The 16,667-nt window shown below is 30.0% G+C and overlaps 2 protein-coding genes across 5 annotated transcripts; one reads left to right on the top strand and one right to left on the bottom strand.

Annotated features, from left to right (window-relative positions):
- Nucleotides 1-557: 557 nt before the first annotated feature.
- Nucleotides 558-13,833, top strand: LOC121121679 (purine nucleoside phosphorylase). 4 transcript variants are annotated; one of them, XM_071890081.1, is made up of 6 exons: nt 2,371-2,469; nt 8,795-8,862; nt 11,867-12,008; nt 12,076-12,525; nt 13,101-13,291; nt 13,469-13,833. In XM_071890081.1, the coding sequence occupies exons 3-6, from the start codon at nt 11,911-11,913 to the stop codon at nt 13,687-13,689; spliced, it is 960 nt and encodes a 319-aa protein (XP_071746182.1). In that variant the 5' UTR covers nt 2,371-2,469; nt 8,795-8,862; nt 11,867-11,910; the 3' UTR covers nt 13,690-13,833. The 4 variants fall into 4 exon arrangements, with proteins under 4 accessions (XP_071746183.1, XP_040572580.1, XP_040572582.1 ...); XM_071890082.1 differs by lacking the exons at nt 2,371-2,469; nt 8,795-8,862 and adding an exon at nt 558-682; XM_040716646.2 differs by lacking the exon at nt 8,795-8,862 and having other exon boundaries at nt 2,277-2,469.
- LOC121121678 (uncharacterized) lies at nt 13,691-15,887 on the bottom strand. Its single transcript, XM_040716645.2, has 3 exons — nt 15,514-15,887; nt 15,017-15,459; nt 13,691-14,903 (listed from the first exon to the last, which is right to left on the bottom strand). The coding sequence occupies exons 2-3, from the start codon at nt 15,170-15,172 to the stop codon at nt 13,875-13,877; spliced, it is 1,185 nt and encodes a 394-aa protein (XP_040572579.1). The 5' UTR covers nt 15,173-15,459; nt 15,514-15,887; the 3' UTR covers nt 13,691-13,874.
- Between the last annotated feature and the right edge of the window lie 780 nt (nt 15,888-16,667).

Below are 16,667 nucleotides of genomic sequence, written 5' to 3'. Positions count from 1 at the left end.
TTGGTATACTTCGACTAAAGCAATATCAAATGAACTATTTAAATTATAAATAAATTCATCCTGACAATGATGATTTTTTAGAAAGTATATAGACAGACTAGATATAAGTATAAAAATTTTGTTTAATAGATATAATCAATCATGTTATGATTTTATCGGGATTTTTTTTTTTTTTGCCTTTTTCAGAAAGTATCAAACTCATGGATAGTCAAATTATCACTTTTTCAGTTAAATTTACTTCACGAATAATATGAAATAAAACAACAAGAAATTATTCATTTGAAGAAAGTTTCGAAAGCCTTATTTGTTTGATATTTTTAGTCGACAAACTAAATGGGCAGAGTTTTACATCTAAATTTAAATCAATATTTGTTGATGTAGAAAAACTAGTATTAATTCGATAAAAATTTAAATTAAATGAAAACTAAAGATTGACATGTACGGCATGCGTTTTAATCATTCGCAGTAGCTATGGTTTTTATTATTTTGTATCTCTCGCGAATAATAGAGGCACACTAAACCATACTTTTAATTTTATCTCCTTCTCTCAAATATTCAGTTGTTGTCAATTCATTGCAGTTCAAACTTTTCAAAAATTATATTTGACTTAAAATGACCATTTTATCAAAATTATCATTAGACTTTTCCTAAAATGTATGAATTAAAAATCTACACATTAAAAGTAAGTTTTAAAACTGACAAAAAATTGATACTGAATTTACAGTTTTTCTAATTGAGTAAGGGTGTATACGAAGAATGTTCAAAAAGTAAAGTGACTTTTCAAATTTCGTGGCTTTGGTATATTTGGTATGCTCAATTTTTTTATGAAAGTACACTCGCCACGAACATATATTTACTATTTCAGCTATATAATATGTTCAGTTTGTTTGTGAGAGGCATAACGGTTAGAAGTATTTTGCGTGTTTGACGATTTTTGACTATTGAAGAACATGGATCAAAGTATTTGTAACAATTTTTTGTATATAAATGAAATTAAGTGCTTTAAAATACTTGAAATGTTGACAATTGCATACGGTGAAACTGTTTTGTGTAATAAAAAAAATGTTTACAAATGGTACAAAAACTTCCGAGATGATCAGGAAGATGCCAATGAAGACCTCCGCTCTGGACGCCCAAGTACGTCAACAATAGATAAAAACCGTCAAATCCCTATCAAAGAATTGCTGAGGATATTGACATATATCTGTTGGCTCGTGCCATGAAGTTTTTTGAACTTTTTAGGCATGAGACGAGTGTCAACGAAGTTTGTTCCGAAACTGCTTAATTTTGACTCAAATAATTGTTGATAATTTTTCACCCAAAAACAACATCCCAATCATGCCACAGCCACGATATTCACTGGATTTGGCCCATGTTACTTTTTCTTGTTCCCAAAACTAAAGAAACCTTTGAAAGGACAGATATTTACAACGATTGATGAGATAAAGACTGCAGTGCTGGAAGAGCTCTAGGTTATACCAAAAAGTGCGTATAAGAAGTCCTTTAAAATTTGGAAAAATCGTTGGCATAAGCGTACTACTGTATCTGAGGGGAATGACTTTGAAGAGGACATCATAAATATTGATGAATAAATATACATTTTTTCTACAAAATACAAAGTTTTTTGGTCACACCTCGTACATTAACAATATAATAATGTAAATACTCATAGGATTTTGCGGAAATTATCAAATTGAGGGCAAAAGTGATGATCTTTCTTCAAAACGGGTTATTGATGAATTTTATATTCGTGATATGACTGAATTTTTTCATTGTTATTATTTATATACAATTAATTTTAAACATAACTCAGGGTCATTCTATCAAAATTATTTCAAATAAACAAACAAGATTGTACAACAAAACATTCAACTTTTAAAAAAAAGGGTGAACTTGATTTAGAAACATTATTATAATGTATCACAAATATTGTTTTATTAGTTCCAACATTTATTTACATACATATATAACATCTATTCTAAAAACATGATTTTTTTAAATATCGAAATAGTCTCTAAAACTTTTAAAAGTTGCTTAATATTCTTATTGCAGCTCAAACATTATTATTTTTGAGCCAATTTATAATAATGGAAAATTTGACATCAAATATCGATTTCTGCGAAAAAGGCTCCATATTTTTGTAGTTTTTCAATGTCAATAAATATGAAAATGAATGAATTTTAAACAGTTTTGAAAATGTTTGGGAAATATTTCGACAAAAAAAATCATGTTTTTTACAAGCGTGTATATATGAATGTGCGTATACTATGTATATTGTACAAGTATTAAAGGAAAAAGAAGACACTAAACTTGAAATTTGTATTGTAAAATAAATTATATATTTGATCAAACATTTGGTTCATTCAATTTATGTCTGAGAAAGAAGAAATATATATTCATTTGTATCAGTTCTGATTGCGTATCATAGTTTCAGACATTCGAATATACGTTTTCTAAATAATAAATAAGGTAAGTTACTTTTTTAATCAAATTCACACCTTTTTTTATCGATTACTCAATTTCCAAATCTCAATAGTGTTATTCTAATCATTTTTTTTATGACAAACATTTTTTCTTTCCTTATAGATATAGTGTCAATAATTTGATAAAGATCAGTTACATAAAAGGTATTGAGCAATTTTTGAAATATTTCATAATAATTTCCGAATTTTTTTATATTTTTAGAAAAATATTTTAACTATTGTGCCTATTATGGATATATGATAGGTATATATTGTGTACAAGTTACATATTTTTGTCTTAAAATGCATTATTTAATTATAATATTTGGTCGTTCTAATAAAAAACTATTAATGATTTGCTATCATTGGATTATAATTTATTCAAATTACATTGCTATTATGTATTCCTGAGTAGTATAACTGTGGACATTTGAATTTGCCATGGAATCATCTTATATTTTAACATTTTTTTAATAAAAATAGTCGAATGATTCATTATTAATATATATCGACCATGCTTAGACCTTCAATTATTACATTATCCTCATCCCAAGAACTGTAACTCCTTCATTTAAAATTATTAATCTCATTTTTTGTTGCAACTTGTACAATTTGATTATTATATAAGTTACAACTCATTCATAACATACTCTACATAAAAATATTGGATTGGAGTTAAAAAAATTAGAATTCGATTTGTAAGTTCTGTACCGAGTTTGTGTTCTGACAATTTACAAATTTTTGAGGTTTTGAGAATTTCGTCATAATGTAATGAGGATTCTCCTTTCAATTCTTATTTTAGTAAGAAATGCATTAGTCTTTTACTATTCTACTAAGTGATAATTTAGTTTTGACTCATCATTACTCGATTGTTTCGATTAGTTTTGATTATTCGAGTTCGAATAAAGGCAAATTTTCACCAAAATATATATTTCCGGCGTGTTTGAATAATTTTTTGTACAAATGTCGTTTTAGTGAAGTCGAGTTCTTTTAGGAATTCGAGCACTACTCGAGTCCAACAATACTCCATACGGAAAGTTCACTCTTTTTTTATCTCTTATTACCTACAACTAGTGTTGTGTAAGTCCTTATTTCAGAATAGACTGCATTCCCGTCCAGTTCAGTCTCGGTCCGGTTTACTTCAATCCTGCATTTCAGTCATAAAACTTATTAATGTCAGTCCTTCGTGACGTCACTTAACTTTACTTTTTTTTTTTTTTATCAGCTCCAGTACTGTTGGTCAAAAGGACCGACAGTCTTAAGGACAGCTCCCAAGGACTGATTGGACCAATCTTAAGAATGGAAAATAATGTCTGAAAGAATTAATTTTTTCTATTTATTCTGTATTATCAAAATAGTAATTAATTAATTAAGTTCCTAAATATATTCCTTACAGGAATCCATGTATAGCGTATTTCTTGGACTAACTTGTAAAAATAATTACTTACAAACACTTACTTCAATTTGGAAAACATTTTTTATTCTACGCAATTATATTTTAATTTAATAAACGATTGATGTTTACTTATGTATGGACACCCAAATATATTCATTAGTTTTCAAGTATAGTCGTAAACAATAGTATATATATTTTCTAAGGTTTTGTGTGAAATACCGCTCTCTGCTATGCTATATGAGGGTAGCTAACCGTCATTTTAACCCCGGATATGCCTTCTTTTTACATTGTATCAAGGGCATATGAGAAACTTTTCTCTAAATACGTTAAATGCCCGGCATTTGTAAGGACAAATGGTGAAGGTTCAATTAAGGAAAGACAAAACTCCAAAATATTGTTTTTTTTCAACTTTTATATTAAATTTAAAACTTATGTACTCAAAAAATGAAAATATGAAGTAAAAATGGCGGCAGATTTCATTTACATGCTTGTGGGGGGATTATTAAATAGTGACATCATTATAAGCTTATGTAACTGTATTTGGGGACTAGAATTTTACTTTTGAGAAAGGGTGTTTTTTTTTTTTTTATCATTTTGATATATAAGCTTTTATAGACACGGCGACATTTCTTTATGTGATAACTATGTATAAAAATTGTACAAGAATATGCTTCTGCCTTTAAGGCTTATGAAACTATAGACTGGAGATTTTTTATGATGAACCACTAAGGTACTTTGCTATCACAGAATGATATACTGTATTTTGTTGTCAACTATTGAGGTTTCTGCTTCTTTTATCCCATAGGACTCTAGGCAAAGAGGGGGCACTCAAGGCAAGAAAGGTAGGATTTAGAAGTAATCAATTCTGATTGGCTTAAAATTAGAAGCTGCTACATGTTCCTCCAGTTAGGCACCTAGGAACATAATCTTCACTGTGTTTTAGATTTAATTGTTTATTTTTCCCTTCACCGCTATTTCCCTAGAGTCCTTTATTTTATCCTAATAAGTGTGAACGTTGATTGGTTAAATTAGAGTTCGCTCCTTATAAGATGCAAACGATTCCCAAGAATTATAGAATAACAATTCTATAGTTTGGAAGAATTTTTCCTCTCTTTATTTTTGGCAGAAAGGTTACGTTGTACAATAAAGGTAATAACGAGAGAAGCCTATATCTTGTTCTCTTTTAGAGAAAGTCCCTCTCCATAAAAGTTACACAGATACATAAGTGTAGATAGTTTAGGAAAAACTTATTAAGCCATAAAGACCTTATTTTTCAAGTGTGATACGCCAAAGATCAAGCACAAGCTTAATATCATATGGCTATGTTTTTTATTAATAATATTTTTTTACAAAAATGAGATGTGCATAACATTACAGAGAATAAAACTGAATTTAGAGACGTCCTGACGGTAGGGTCATAAAAAAAGTAGGTTATTTTCACTATAGTTTCGTAAAAGGTATCAAATGACAAAATCAAGTCAATTTATCATGTAGCTGTGCTATCCATACGTAACAGACAGACAGAGGAAAGTCTACAAGTATAAGTAATTATATTTACATTTTCTTAAGGTTTGTGGAAAATATTACGTAATTGTTCCGTATGTCTATAAAGTTGTTATTTATCATATATGTAAATGATACATTATTAAATATTGCTTAAATTTAAGGGATATATCAATTACAAAAATATGTTGCTATGCCTTTTAAAAATCCCTTATACATTTATTGATAAAAACATATAATTATGTCTGAATGAATATCTTAAAGGTCAAAGTCCAAATGACTATTGCTCTATTTTTCTTTATACTTATATATATAGCTATAACATGTTGTGCAAGTTGCAATTCGTACTTAACTACTCAGTTATAACACATAGCTATGGATTATTGAAATTTTTCTACAACAAAAATAATTTTTTTGTGAGAAGCTGTGGATTTTTCAATTTTTTTGTGAATAGCTATAGATTTTGAAATTTTTTGAGAATAGCTATGGATTTTTGAGATTTTTTTCCAAAACTTTAATTTTTTTGTGATTAGCTTTGGATTTTAAAAAAATCCAAAAAAAACAAACAAGCTCACCCCCTCCCCCCCCAAAAAAATTACATTTGTACATATAAAATTAAAAGGAATTAATGTGACATTCAATGATGTTTAGCAACGAGCATGTTTACGCTCAGCACGTCAAGTTAAAAATTTAAAGGTTTAAAAACCACCATATTAGAAAGGTTTTGTTTGAAAAGGAATAATACCTCAATTTATCAATTGTTTTTACGCCAAAGAAATTCATTTTGAAGGATGCATAATTAGAGTTTCATTTAGAAGAGTATTTGCTTCTAAAATGTATAGTTTGCTACAAATAAATTATTTTTGGGTAAAAAAAAGCAAAAAAAAACTCGGAGTATTATTCCTTTTCAAATAAAATCCTTAAAATAAAGTAGTTAGTTGCCCTTTAAATTGCATTGTATCATGATCGAAAGGTTGCATATAAAATATAATAACATATTTGAGCTCAAAATAATATTTTGGATATAATAAATTAGTTTTTAAATGGATAACTGGGTTTTTTACTCAAAGATTGACTCAAATCCATAAAAATGTTGTAAATACTCTAAAAATTCAAATTAAAAAAAATTACAGATTCGTAATCAGCACGTCAAGTACTCTTTATAATTGAATATTAATTTTAATAGATTTTTGTTGTTGATTTGTGCTATTAACATAAATTTATTCAATATTAAAGAGAGTCAAATGTGCCTCTTTAACATCTAAAGTCTTAAGAACTAGAAATTCCCCCATCCTTTTTGGGATTGAATTCTATATTTTTCAATTTTTTCATTTAGGGGATCTATAGAATTTAATGATACAAATAACACAACACAATAGCAAATTATCTTTTAACAAAATTCAATTGAATATTACTTCAGAGATCAATAAATCCATACCAACTCATTTTGCTTTCATATCAGTACGTTTAAGAATGCAATAACGTCATTTAATTCCAAATGTATAATTTATAGTAATAAATATTCATTTGAATACATTTTTTTTTTGTAAAATATCGATTAATCAAGTAAGGAATATTTCCTTAAGGGAATCAATTTTCACCATTGATATATGTATTAACATTAAACATATATCTACATTTTTGAGTGGAATAAATGATAATATTTAGACCAGATTAACATAAATCATGCATGATATGTAATTAGATCCCATCTAAGAACTATGTATATGTAAAACTATAGACATATAGCGAGTAGTGTTGTGACTTGGTCCAGCGCCGAATTTAGTTTTCAGTTCAGTCTTAAATGATTTTTTTCAACCAAGTTGGACCGTTTTCTTTCTGTCTATCTTTGTAGAGCAATTTTGATTTGGTCTCACTTTATGGACTGATTTTTTTATGGTCTCATATATTATGAGAGACCAATTTTTTCTAGATCAAATGTTATTAATTTTTCTTTTAAAAAAATCGCTTAAATACAGTATAAGTTCTAGAACAAATACTGTATAAATATATGAGACGGCAGGATCAAAATTAATCCGAGCTATCTCTGTTTAAACTTCGTATAACGTCATTGTACTTGAAAATACATATATATGATGTCACATTATAAACAATTTATCTGTAAAATCGGTCTGGACCGATTTTTCTGGGACTGAACTAGACCAAATTTTTCCTTTGGACCGATTGAACCCGAATTTTTATATGAGACCGGTAAAACAGAGCTTTTTTTTGTCGGACCAAACTAATTTCGTCAACAAAAAATATAACAGTCTCAGAGTAGTCTACTAGTAGACCGAACCCCAACACTTGTAGCGAGATTTTAATAGAACTTATTATGATTATTTAATTAAATATTTTGTTAGTTGGAATGGAAAGGTTCAGTAAAAGAAATAAAGACAAAATTATGATATATTTTAATATAAATATCAAATGATTAGTATTAAATGAAGCATAGAATAAATTATTTTCATTGGCTTACATATACACATTTAAATGGTTTTGTCTTCTTCCATAAGGGAAACTTTTTCCCTAAATAATGGAGGTACCTAACAAATGAGTGAGTTAAAGAATTATAATCAACCTCATGACGTTAGCAGAGGTTGTGCAAGAGAGGATGTACCCCCTCCCAATCAAGTACTTTTTTTATTTAATAGGCAAAAAAAAATTCAACGACTTATTTTCTAAAGGACCCGTTTGGTCCAAAAAATTTTAATTACAAAAACCTTAGGGACGACCCTGAACCCAATGTTAAAGGTCTCCTTAAAATAAATATTTAATAGAAGCTATTTTAGCTGAATATCTATTCAAGAAATATAATGAGTTATTTCTAGGATCAGCAACCTACGGCAATTTAGGATCCTCTTAATTGCTCCCTGAATTTTGACAAAACAACATCATAAAATACAATATAAAAAAAAAAATGATTGAAAATGTACGTAAAATTTATGGCTCTAGGACTGATTGCCGTAGGACATTTGCCTCAAAAATGATATTTAAAATATTATTTTATGCGTTGGTATATTCTAATTCAATTTTAAATGATAAATAAGTATTGTTCAAATGCTATACGAGTATATACACTTGTCCTCTTCAAAATTATTCGGGGAAATACCCCTTGGGAAAATTATCCTATGCAAAATGTCCATCAGCCAAAATGTTTCCGCCAATAGTTCGCTGAGGAAAATTTATATTGTACTTTATATTACTGGCAACTCCCAAAGTTTTTTTTTAATTTAATATATTTAGTTTCCAACTCCCATATCATATTACTAAACATATTTGTAGTAAACGCATTTTTGATGTAACAAAAAATGCAATTTTCTAGAATTCATTAGATTTTCACAAATATAGATATTTAAACCGGAATATTTTATATTGATAGTTTAAAATTGTAATGTGGAAAATTAAAGTTGATTTTTTTTTCTTTACACAGCTAACCTACTTATGGATGAATTGAGATAAAAATCCATTGTTTTACTTATATCATCATTTTTAAGAAAGGTTAAGTTTTGTTTATTTTCTGTTTAATAAAATTATTTTTGAGCGGAAGTCAAATGAGTAATTAATTGTACAAATAGATATACCTCTTGATAATGATCCCAGAAAATTAGTGCTGGATTGGTCCTAGGACTGATTTACTAATCAGTCTTATTTTTCCCACCTTTCTGTCTTATTTTTTTCGTCGGTCATAAGGACTGATACGTCTGTCCTAGTTATCTCTTTATTTTCTTCACTCATACGCGATTTTTTTCATCGCGTATAGGGACAGATACGTCGGTCCTAGTTCCTTCTTTATTTTTTCACTCCAAGCGAAGAAAATAACTGATGATAGCTCGAGCTAACAAATCTTATTAGTACCGGACTGATAAGACCTTTTTAATTAATTTTTTTTAGACCCATCCAATACTACAAAAAAGTGAAAGAAAAACATGATTTTTCCAAATATTTTCCTCCATCTGTTGATTTTTTTATTTGAAAGAACAAAAAAAAAAGAATAATAACAGGAAATGACAGACCTGGTAATCATCAGGTAGGATACATATAATATTATCAATAATAAAATTGTTTGGGTTTGAAAAATATATAATTGTATATAGCTTCTACGTGTGTACATATGGGGAGTTATTTAAGGTCTAGTATGGGTGGAAATGTCAATAATAACTCGCTTGATGACACATAAATACATATTATTTCCCGGGAAATTATCTTTAAGAGGGAACCCGTTAGTAAATAATAAATATTGTGAAATTTAAGTATTTATTTTTATACTTTAAGAAGGAAGAATTCATTTTAATACTTATTTTCTTAATTTTTATCATTACTAATATTGCCCAGTTTGGTTTTTTTAGCACCCAGGGTTTTTGCTTTTTTTAATCTTGTGGCTGGCCCAGTCTGCCCTTTGTTAAGACCGTGAGGAGAAGGAGGGAGAGAGAGACATAATGTACTACTGAATTAAGATTCTTGTTAATATCAGCTGCTGGTTTTATGACTTGGGGGGGAAGAATTACTGCTTTTAGAAAAGCATTAGTGTAGTGAAAATAGTATAAAATTATATTTAAATTTATATATATCTATTTTATTATACACTTTTAATACAATTTACACAAAAAAAAATAGGCGAGAATTCTGAGGAAGAGGTTAACACCACCACGACCTATTAAGTAATGCACGAACACGAAGAAAAAGGACATGCAACAACCTTTTATGCTTTTGTAATCACAAAAGTTAAACTTTCTCTATGTACCGATTCCTGCGTTTAATTATTTTATAATTAAACGCAGGATTTCCCTGTAATTTACTGTAGGCGTAAAACCCTGATAAATCCTGGGATCCAATGAGGGAACCCCTAATACATACTGTTTTTATTATGTTCAAATCATTGACATTTCGTGGGATGAGAGCCAAATTATCATAACTCAAATATTTAATTGAGAGATTTAAGCTTGGAAACTCCATTCTCTAATCATAAATATCGGCATTTTCCTATTTTTACGGTAAAATGAATCTAATAAATTCATTTGAAAAGTCTGAATTTCTCTATTTTTAAATATTAACATTAAATATTATACTTTTAGAATGAGATATAGGCATTAACTCTGATATTTTTAATTTTTGAGTAACGAAAGTTTGGCCCTAAACCCTCGATTTATTCCTTTAATTAAATCCAAAAACCAATCATTTCAATTCAATGGTTCTCAAACTGTGATAAATACACAGCCGATACTACTCCAGCTCATTCTAGGGGTAAGTAGGGTAGGCTGACCAACCCTCCTCATTTCCCAGGACACTTCTTCTTTTTACATCTTATCTGGGGACTTTTTTTCCCCCAATAAATTAATGAAATGTCCGGTTTCATGTATGATAAGTTGGAAATGTTAAACATTAACTTAAAGTGAAAGACAATGATAAGATCCAAATTATATAATAAGAATACTAAAATTGTTACTTCATTCATTAATGTATTAACTTCAAAAAATCACTGCCGTTAAAACGGTCCTCTTTTTTAGAAATCAAAATATAACCACACTAACGTAAATAAGTAAAGGCTGTATTTTCCAAACGGTATTACTTTAAAATCTTGATATTTTTCAGGTTGTAAAGGTTTAAAAATTTAGAGCAACTACTTTAGGGTACTTTATACTTTTATGTATGAAGTACAGATATTCATTTATAGGAAGAAAATAAGATTATCCTATATTCATTATAAAATGAGGTATATATACTTATTTATAATATTAATATACATATATGCTCAACAGATTTAAAAATTGTAAAACCTGATTATTAAATCGATATTTACAATACCCAATAAAATAAAATAAACTGAAATTAATATATAAAAAAAACTGCATAAATATTAATTTATTTTTTAAAAAATAGGTTATAAAATACATAATAAATTAGACTATAAAATCATAAAAAATGGTTACATGACCTTCTAGCATTTTAAAAATTACCATTCCTCTTTCATGGTGACAAAAAAAAACACGGGCCTGACGCTATATAACATGTAAAAATATAAATAAAATTGGTGGTTCTCTGCTTCATGATAATACCAGGTTTTAAGTTTTAGAACTGTTTAAAAGGGGAATCTAATTTGTTTATGGAATTTTCTTAGCTCAATTATTTTGGTAATTATAAAGAGAGAAAATGGAAACATTTCCCAAAAAAACTATATGTATAAATATAGCAAAGCAGTAATAAACTGGGGAAGGGGATACGTGTTCCAAATAATTGTTTCATGAGTAATATTTATCAGCCCTATTAATGGTGAGTCATTGATAGTGCCTTCAATCAGACTCCAATAAAAAATTACGTAATCACCACACTGATATATATTAAATCCTAACCTATTTAAAAATTGTGACCCATATATCTATGTCAATTGGAGTCATTAAATAATAATTTTGTGTGCTATTTAGTGCAAATGTTTTATTTTATTTTAAATATAAAGATGTCATTGATTATATATACCTATAAAATGTAGCTCTAATTTTATTGATAGATTTGTGGATCATTGTGACTCATCTTTGTTAGAAATCAAGCAGTATGACCAATTACGATAGAATTTCAAACGGAAATGGTAATAATACGGAAATTTGCAAAATGTTAAAGGATGAATCCAATGATGAAAACAATGGACACGGGTAAGTTATCTCAAATTGTTTAGATTGTTATGTGTCAAAAAAAACGATATACCCCTTTTAATTTAAGCCTCAGCTATGAAAAAATATCCCATACTGCTACATATCTCTGTGAACGAACGGCCTACAAGCCCAAGATTGGTATTATTTGTGGCTCCGGTCTAGGGGAGCTTGCAAATCTTCTCATCAAACCAGACATCTTCCAATATGATGAAATACCCAATTTCCCCGTCTCCACAGTTACTGGACACAAATCACGCCTACTAATTGGATTGTTGGAAGAAGTTCCAGTCATGGTGATGCAGGGACGATTCCATGCCTATGAGGGGCATTCCCTCGATAAATGCACCATGTGTGTCCGTGTAATGAAGCTCATGGGTATAGAGACTCTTATAGTGACAAATGCAGCTGGGGGACTCAATCCTGATTATCGTGTTGGGGATGTAATGCTGTTGAAGGATCATGTCAACATCCCTGGGATGGCTGGGAAGAATCCACTTCGGGGTCCCAATGAGGAGAGGTAAGAATCATAAATCCATTAATTTACTCCTGTAGAAAACAATGAACGTGAGAACACAAATGTTATCACTTCTCTTTGTTAAAATACCAAAGTAGAAGGGTCAATAAAACAAAGACAATACATTTTTCTGAAGACTCATTAATATGAATATTGATAGAAATATATGTGGTTGTGCGTTCAAATGTGAAAAGGTAGGATTAGTAGAAATCATTTTATGACTCAATTGGATAATAACCAGTAGATTTTTTATGAGCGCATTTTCTTTTATTCATCTTAAATTTCCATTCATATAGTATTTACCTATATCTTAATACAAAATCGTTGCTCAGAAGGAAAAAGAGGGGAAACAGATGATTCCATTCAGCAAGTAACATAACCATTTGTCAAACGGTTTCTATATTCAAAGAAAAAAATATGAAATAACAATTACAGTAAATTAATTCATTGATTTGAATCATAATATGTACTTTGAGTCGTTATAATACTTTATCTATTTAAATAACGATTCAAAATCCAACTATTATATATATTTTTTTAAATTACGATAGTTAAAAAGAGATATTTCCACTCACTAGATTTGGAGAACGCTTTTTTGGACTAAATAATTGTTATGATAAGGGACTTCGAAAAATGGCCCTCAAAATTGCGAAATCCATGAATATCACTGAACATGTTCACGAAGGCGTTTATGCGTATTTAGGTGGACCTAATTATGAGACAGTTGCGGAATTGAGGATGCTTCATCGCTCAGGAGTAGATGCCGTCGGTGGGTTCTTCTCATGATATCTTTGTTTTCCTCATTAAAAAAAAACATCTGTGGAATGCAATGGTCCTTTTTTCTTTTTTGTGTTTTTCACATTTTTTCATACTCTTCATTGTCATAAAATAATGAATTCCATTTCCTTTTATGATCTTGTAACTCCTTTTTGTTTCCTTCTCTTAGGAATGAGCACAGTGCCGGAGGTGATCGTTGCAAGACATTGTAAGATCCGTGTCTTTTCGTTTTCACTCATCACCAATGAGTGTATTGTAAAGGAAGAGACGGATGAAACACCCAATCACGCAGAAGTCCTTCAAACAGCAAATCAAATGAAAAACGTCCTCAGGGACTTTGTCCGGAAGATGATAATCGAAATGCGAGAAGGAAACTCTGAACAAATTTAAATAGTGGACATTATATGTATTTTAAATCAATTTATTTTATGTATAAAGTAATATATAAAGATATATATTTATCAAATCACTGTAGGAACTTAACAATTTTTTTAAGATTTGTAAAAATGAAATATAAACCAAAACAAAAAATCATTTTACTCGATTCAGTACGTATGTATAATGTGTATTAAGGCTCAATGCAAAATCCTTCTCTTTCGAAAGATAGGCTGACGAATGGGTGCCTGTCGAGTGATCTCCTGTCCTTCCGGGGAGGATGAAGACGTTCCTCCTCCACTTTCCTTCTCTTCACAAAGCCCTCTTGCAGATCCTTCATCCTTTGAATCAAATCCTGAGTCAGGACGATCAAACTCTGATCCCCCCCTTGTACGAGTAAGAGAATTATTTTCTTTGAGAGGCGCTTTAGGATGTGATTTAATCTTGGGAGGTATTGGGGGTTTGAAAAGCTTATCATCATCTTCTTTTTGTTTAAGAATAGCCTCTTGTCGAAGTCTTTCTTCTTCCTCCTCTTCTTTTTCCCTGATAAGACAGAGTGCTAGATGATGTAAAAGCGTAGCTCCTTTTGCAGCAAGTTCATCCGGATCTAGTAATGTGGATGAAGGTGTGTCTAAACTTCCCGAGGATTCTGATTTCCCGATAGAAATTGTCTTTTTCCGATCCCTTATTGGTTCAACAGGACAGGAGACTGTGCTGCTATGATTTGGAGTGTTGTTATACTCATCATACTGTCGAATATCTTGCGGAAAGAAGACTGAGGGTGTGTTTGACCAGAATGGAGGGAGTTTGACTGGGGAGAGAGGTGGTGCATTGATGAAATCCTCTTCAGCATTAAGCCTATTTAAACTCCTTGTTTGGAGTTTTCGTTTCTTTTGAAGTTGTTGCGTATGAGTGTCTTCCACTTGATTTGTTTCTTCAAAGGATGCTGGAACACTACTTGAACACTTTTTGTTTGGAGTAGTTGGTGCTTTATTCTCATCTTCCTCATCATCACAACTTTGACGCCTTGTTTTTTTGGCGGGACTTGTTTCTGAAAAGCCTGAAACGCCTAAGTCATTCGCTAATTCTAAAAATGAATTAAGATGACCATCCGGAACTGTTGTATTCCCTCCGTAAATGAACTGAATTAAACATTCCAGCTCAATGTATGAAACATCTCTCAGATAAATGATGGGGCACTTATCATCCAGATCAGAGGTTAAAAGTTCCTAAAAATAATAATAAGACAAACATAAATATTAATATGTACATTCATGTGTTGAAGATTAATAGAAGTGGGCATTTTTATGTACACAATGTAGAGTAATGATAAATTACTTACTTTAAAAAACGTTGATGCGGCTGCAAGTACAAGTCGATGAGCCTTTAATGTCCTTCCCTCAGCCGTAAGAGTCACATCCGTAAGATTCCTTCCACAAAGGAGCTTTGATATTTCTTCAATTAACTCCGATGAATGGGTTGACCACTCAAACTGCATTGCTGTTTTTAACTGACAACGTACACCTTGATTGTATTTTTCAAAACTACCCGCCTTTCAAATATTTAAATTCCCTCTCTTTTTAAGTATAAAATCTTATCGTGATTTCTTAGGACTACTACACGGTTGAAAACGAGAACAACCAAGATTTGAATTAAAAAAAAACTCACCTGTGGGCGCTCACAATTCTTAGATAATAACAATTTTTGAGCAGGCGCTCATAGACCTGTTTCCTCTTTGGTATGTGAAGGTCCTCCTCCAGTGGGTTTCTACCTCGGAAACATTCACTACTTATATGGCTTGTATGTTATATATACATATTTGTAAGGATGTATACCTACACTTTTCTTCAACGGTTTTTCCCCTCGACATGAATTAGAAGGAAATATTTGAAAATTTTGATTTAATGGCGTTGATAAACCATTTATGTATGTTTGAACATATACGTATAATACCACTAAAAAAAAGAAACCCTAAATATTTTTTAATTAGATCACGACCAGACACCATCTTGTTTGGCAATGATGTCTCCATCCTGAGCATCATTTATAATGTAATGAATCTTTAAATGAAGATTGGAATGCGGATTAGAAAAGGATTTCATCTCTAATCTCCTCATGAATTAATTCTTTTTTCTTTTTCAAATAAATGTTTGATTCAACATTGGAATGTATGGTTGTGTGTTACCTTATTCAACTACGTATTTTGCAAATCTACTCCACATTTTTGCACGTCTCATGCAAAAGAAGAAAAAAACAACTTTTTACTACTTTTATAACCAAAAACGTATGTATAAAAAAAATGTTGTCGTCTTGAAACCCTAAGGGTCCAATGAAAAAGTATTTTGCATTTAAAAAAGTGAGTAAGTGATTTAAGGCGAGCGTTAATTAGTTTATTTAAATATACCCATGTACATATGTAGTATAATACGTCAATGGGTGATGTAATGAAGTAATTATGGGTATATTTACCGCCCCATTAGTTTAAAACAAAACAAAAAAGGTTTACACCAATTGTTCCAGGGTTCAAAAATGTATGTAGAATGTAGATATACAATTTTTGTGACCTTTTGGGTGAAACGGCGATCTTTTTTATAATGTGATGTGGTTAGAAGAGAAGAAATGTAGTGTACAATGACCGTACTGTGGCATTGGAACTTTTGTGGAATTTTTATAGTTATCAGAATAGAAAAACTTTCTCTTATATAAAAAATTGGAAGTGTCATATTTTTGGAGAAAAAAAGTACATATCCCCTTTCTTTAAAAAAACAAAAAAAAACCTCAAATTCCTTCAAATTTAGTCTCTTTTGATAAATTTTAAATCTAAAATTTAAAAAAAAAAATATATGTATCTTCTAAAAAAATCTTTTTCAAATTTACTATTTATAGAAAAAACCTTTCAGACAAAATTGTAAAAAAAAACCAAAATGGCCTAGCCCCTCAAAAAAAATACTGCCGATTCCTCATGACGTCCCTATTCAGGGGGATCCGCAGGG

This window comes from Lepeophtheirus salmonis, chromosome 7 (assembly GCF_016086655.4).
Source record: "Lepeophtheirus salmonis chromosome 7, UVic_Lsal_1.4, whole genome shotgun sequence".
Lineage (NCBI taxonomy): Eukaryota > Metazoa > Arthropoda > Copepoda > Siphonostomatoida > Caligidae > Lepeophtheirus > Lepeophtheirus salmonis.
Note: the sequence above shows the minus strand (reverse complement) of the source record. Positions and strands in the feature narration are given on the sequence as shown.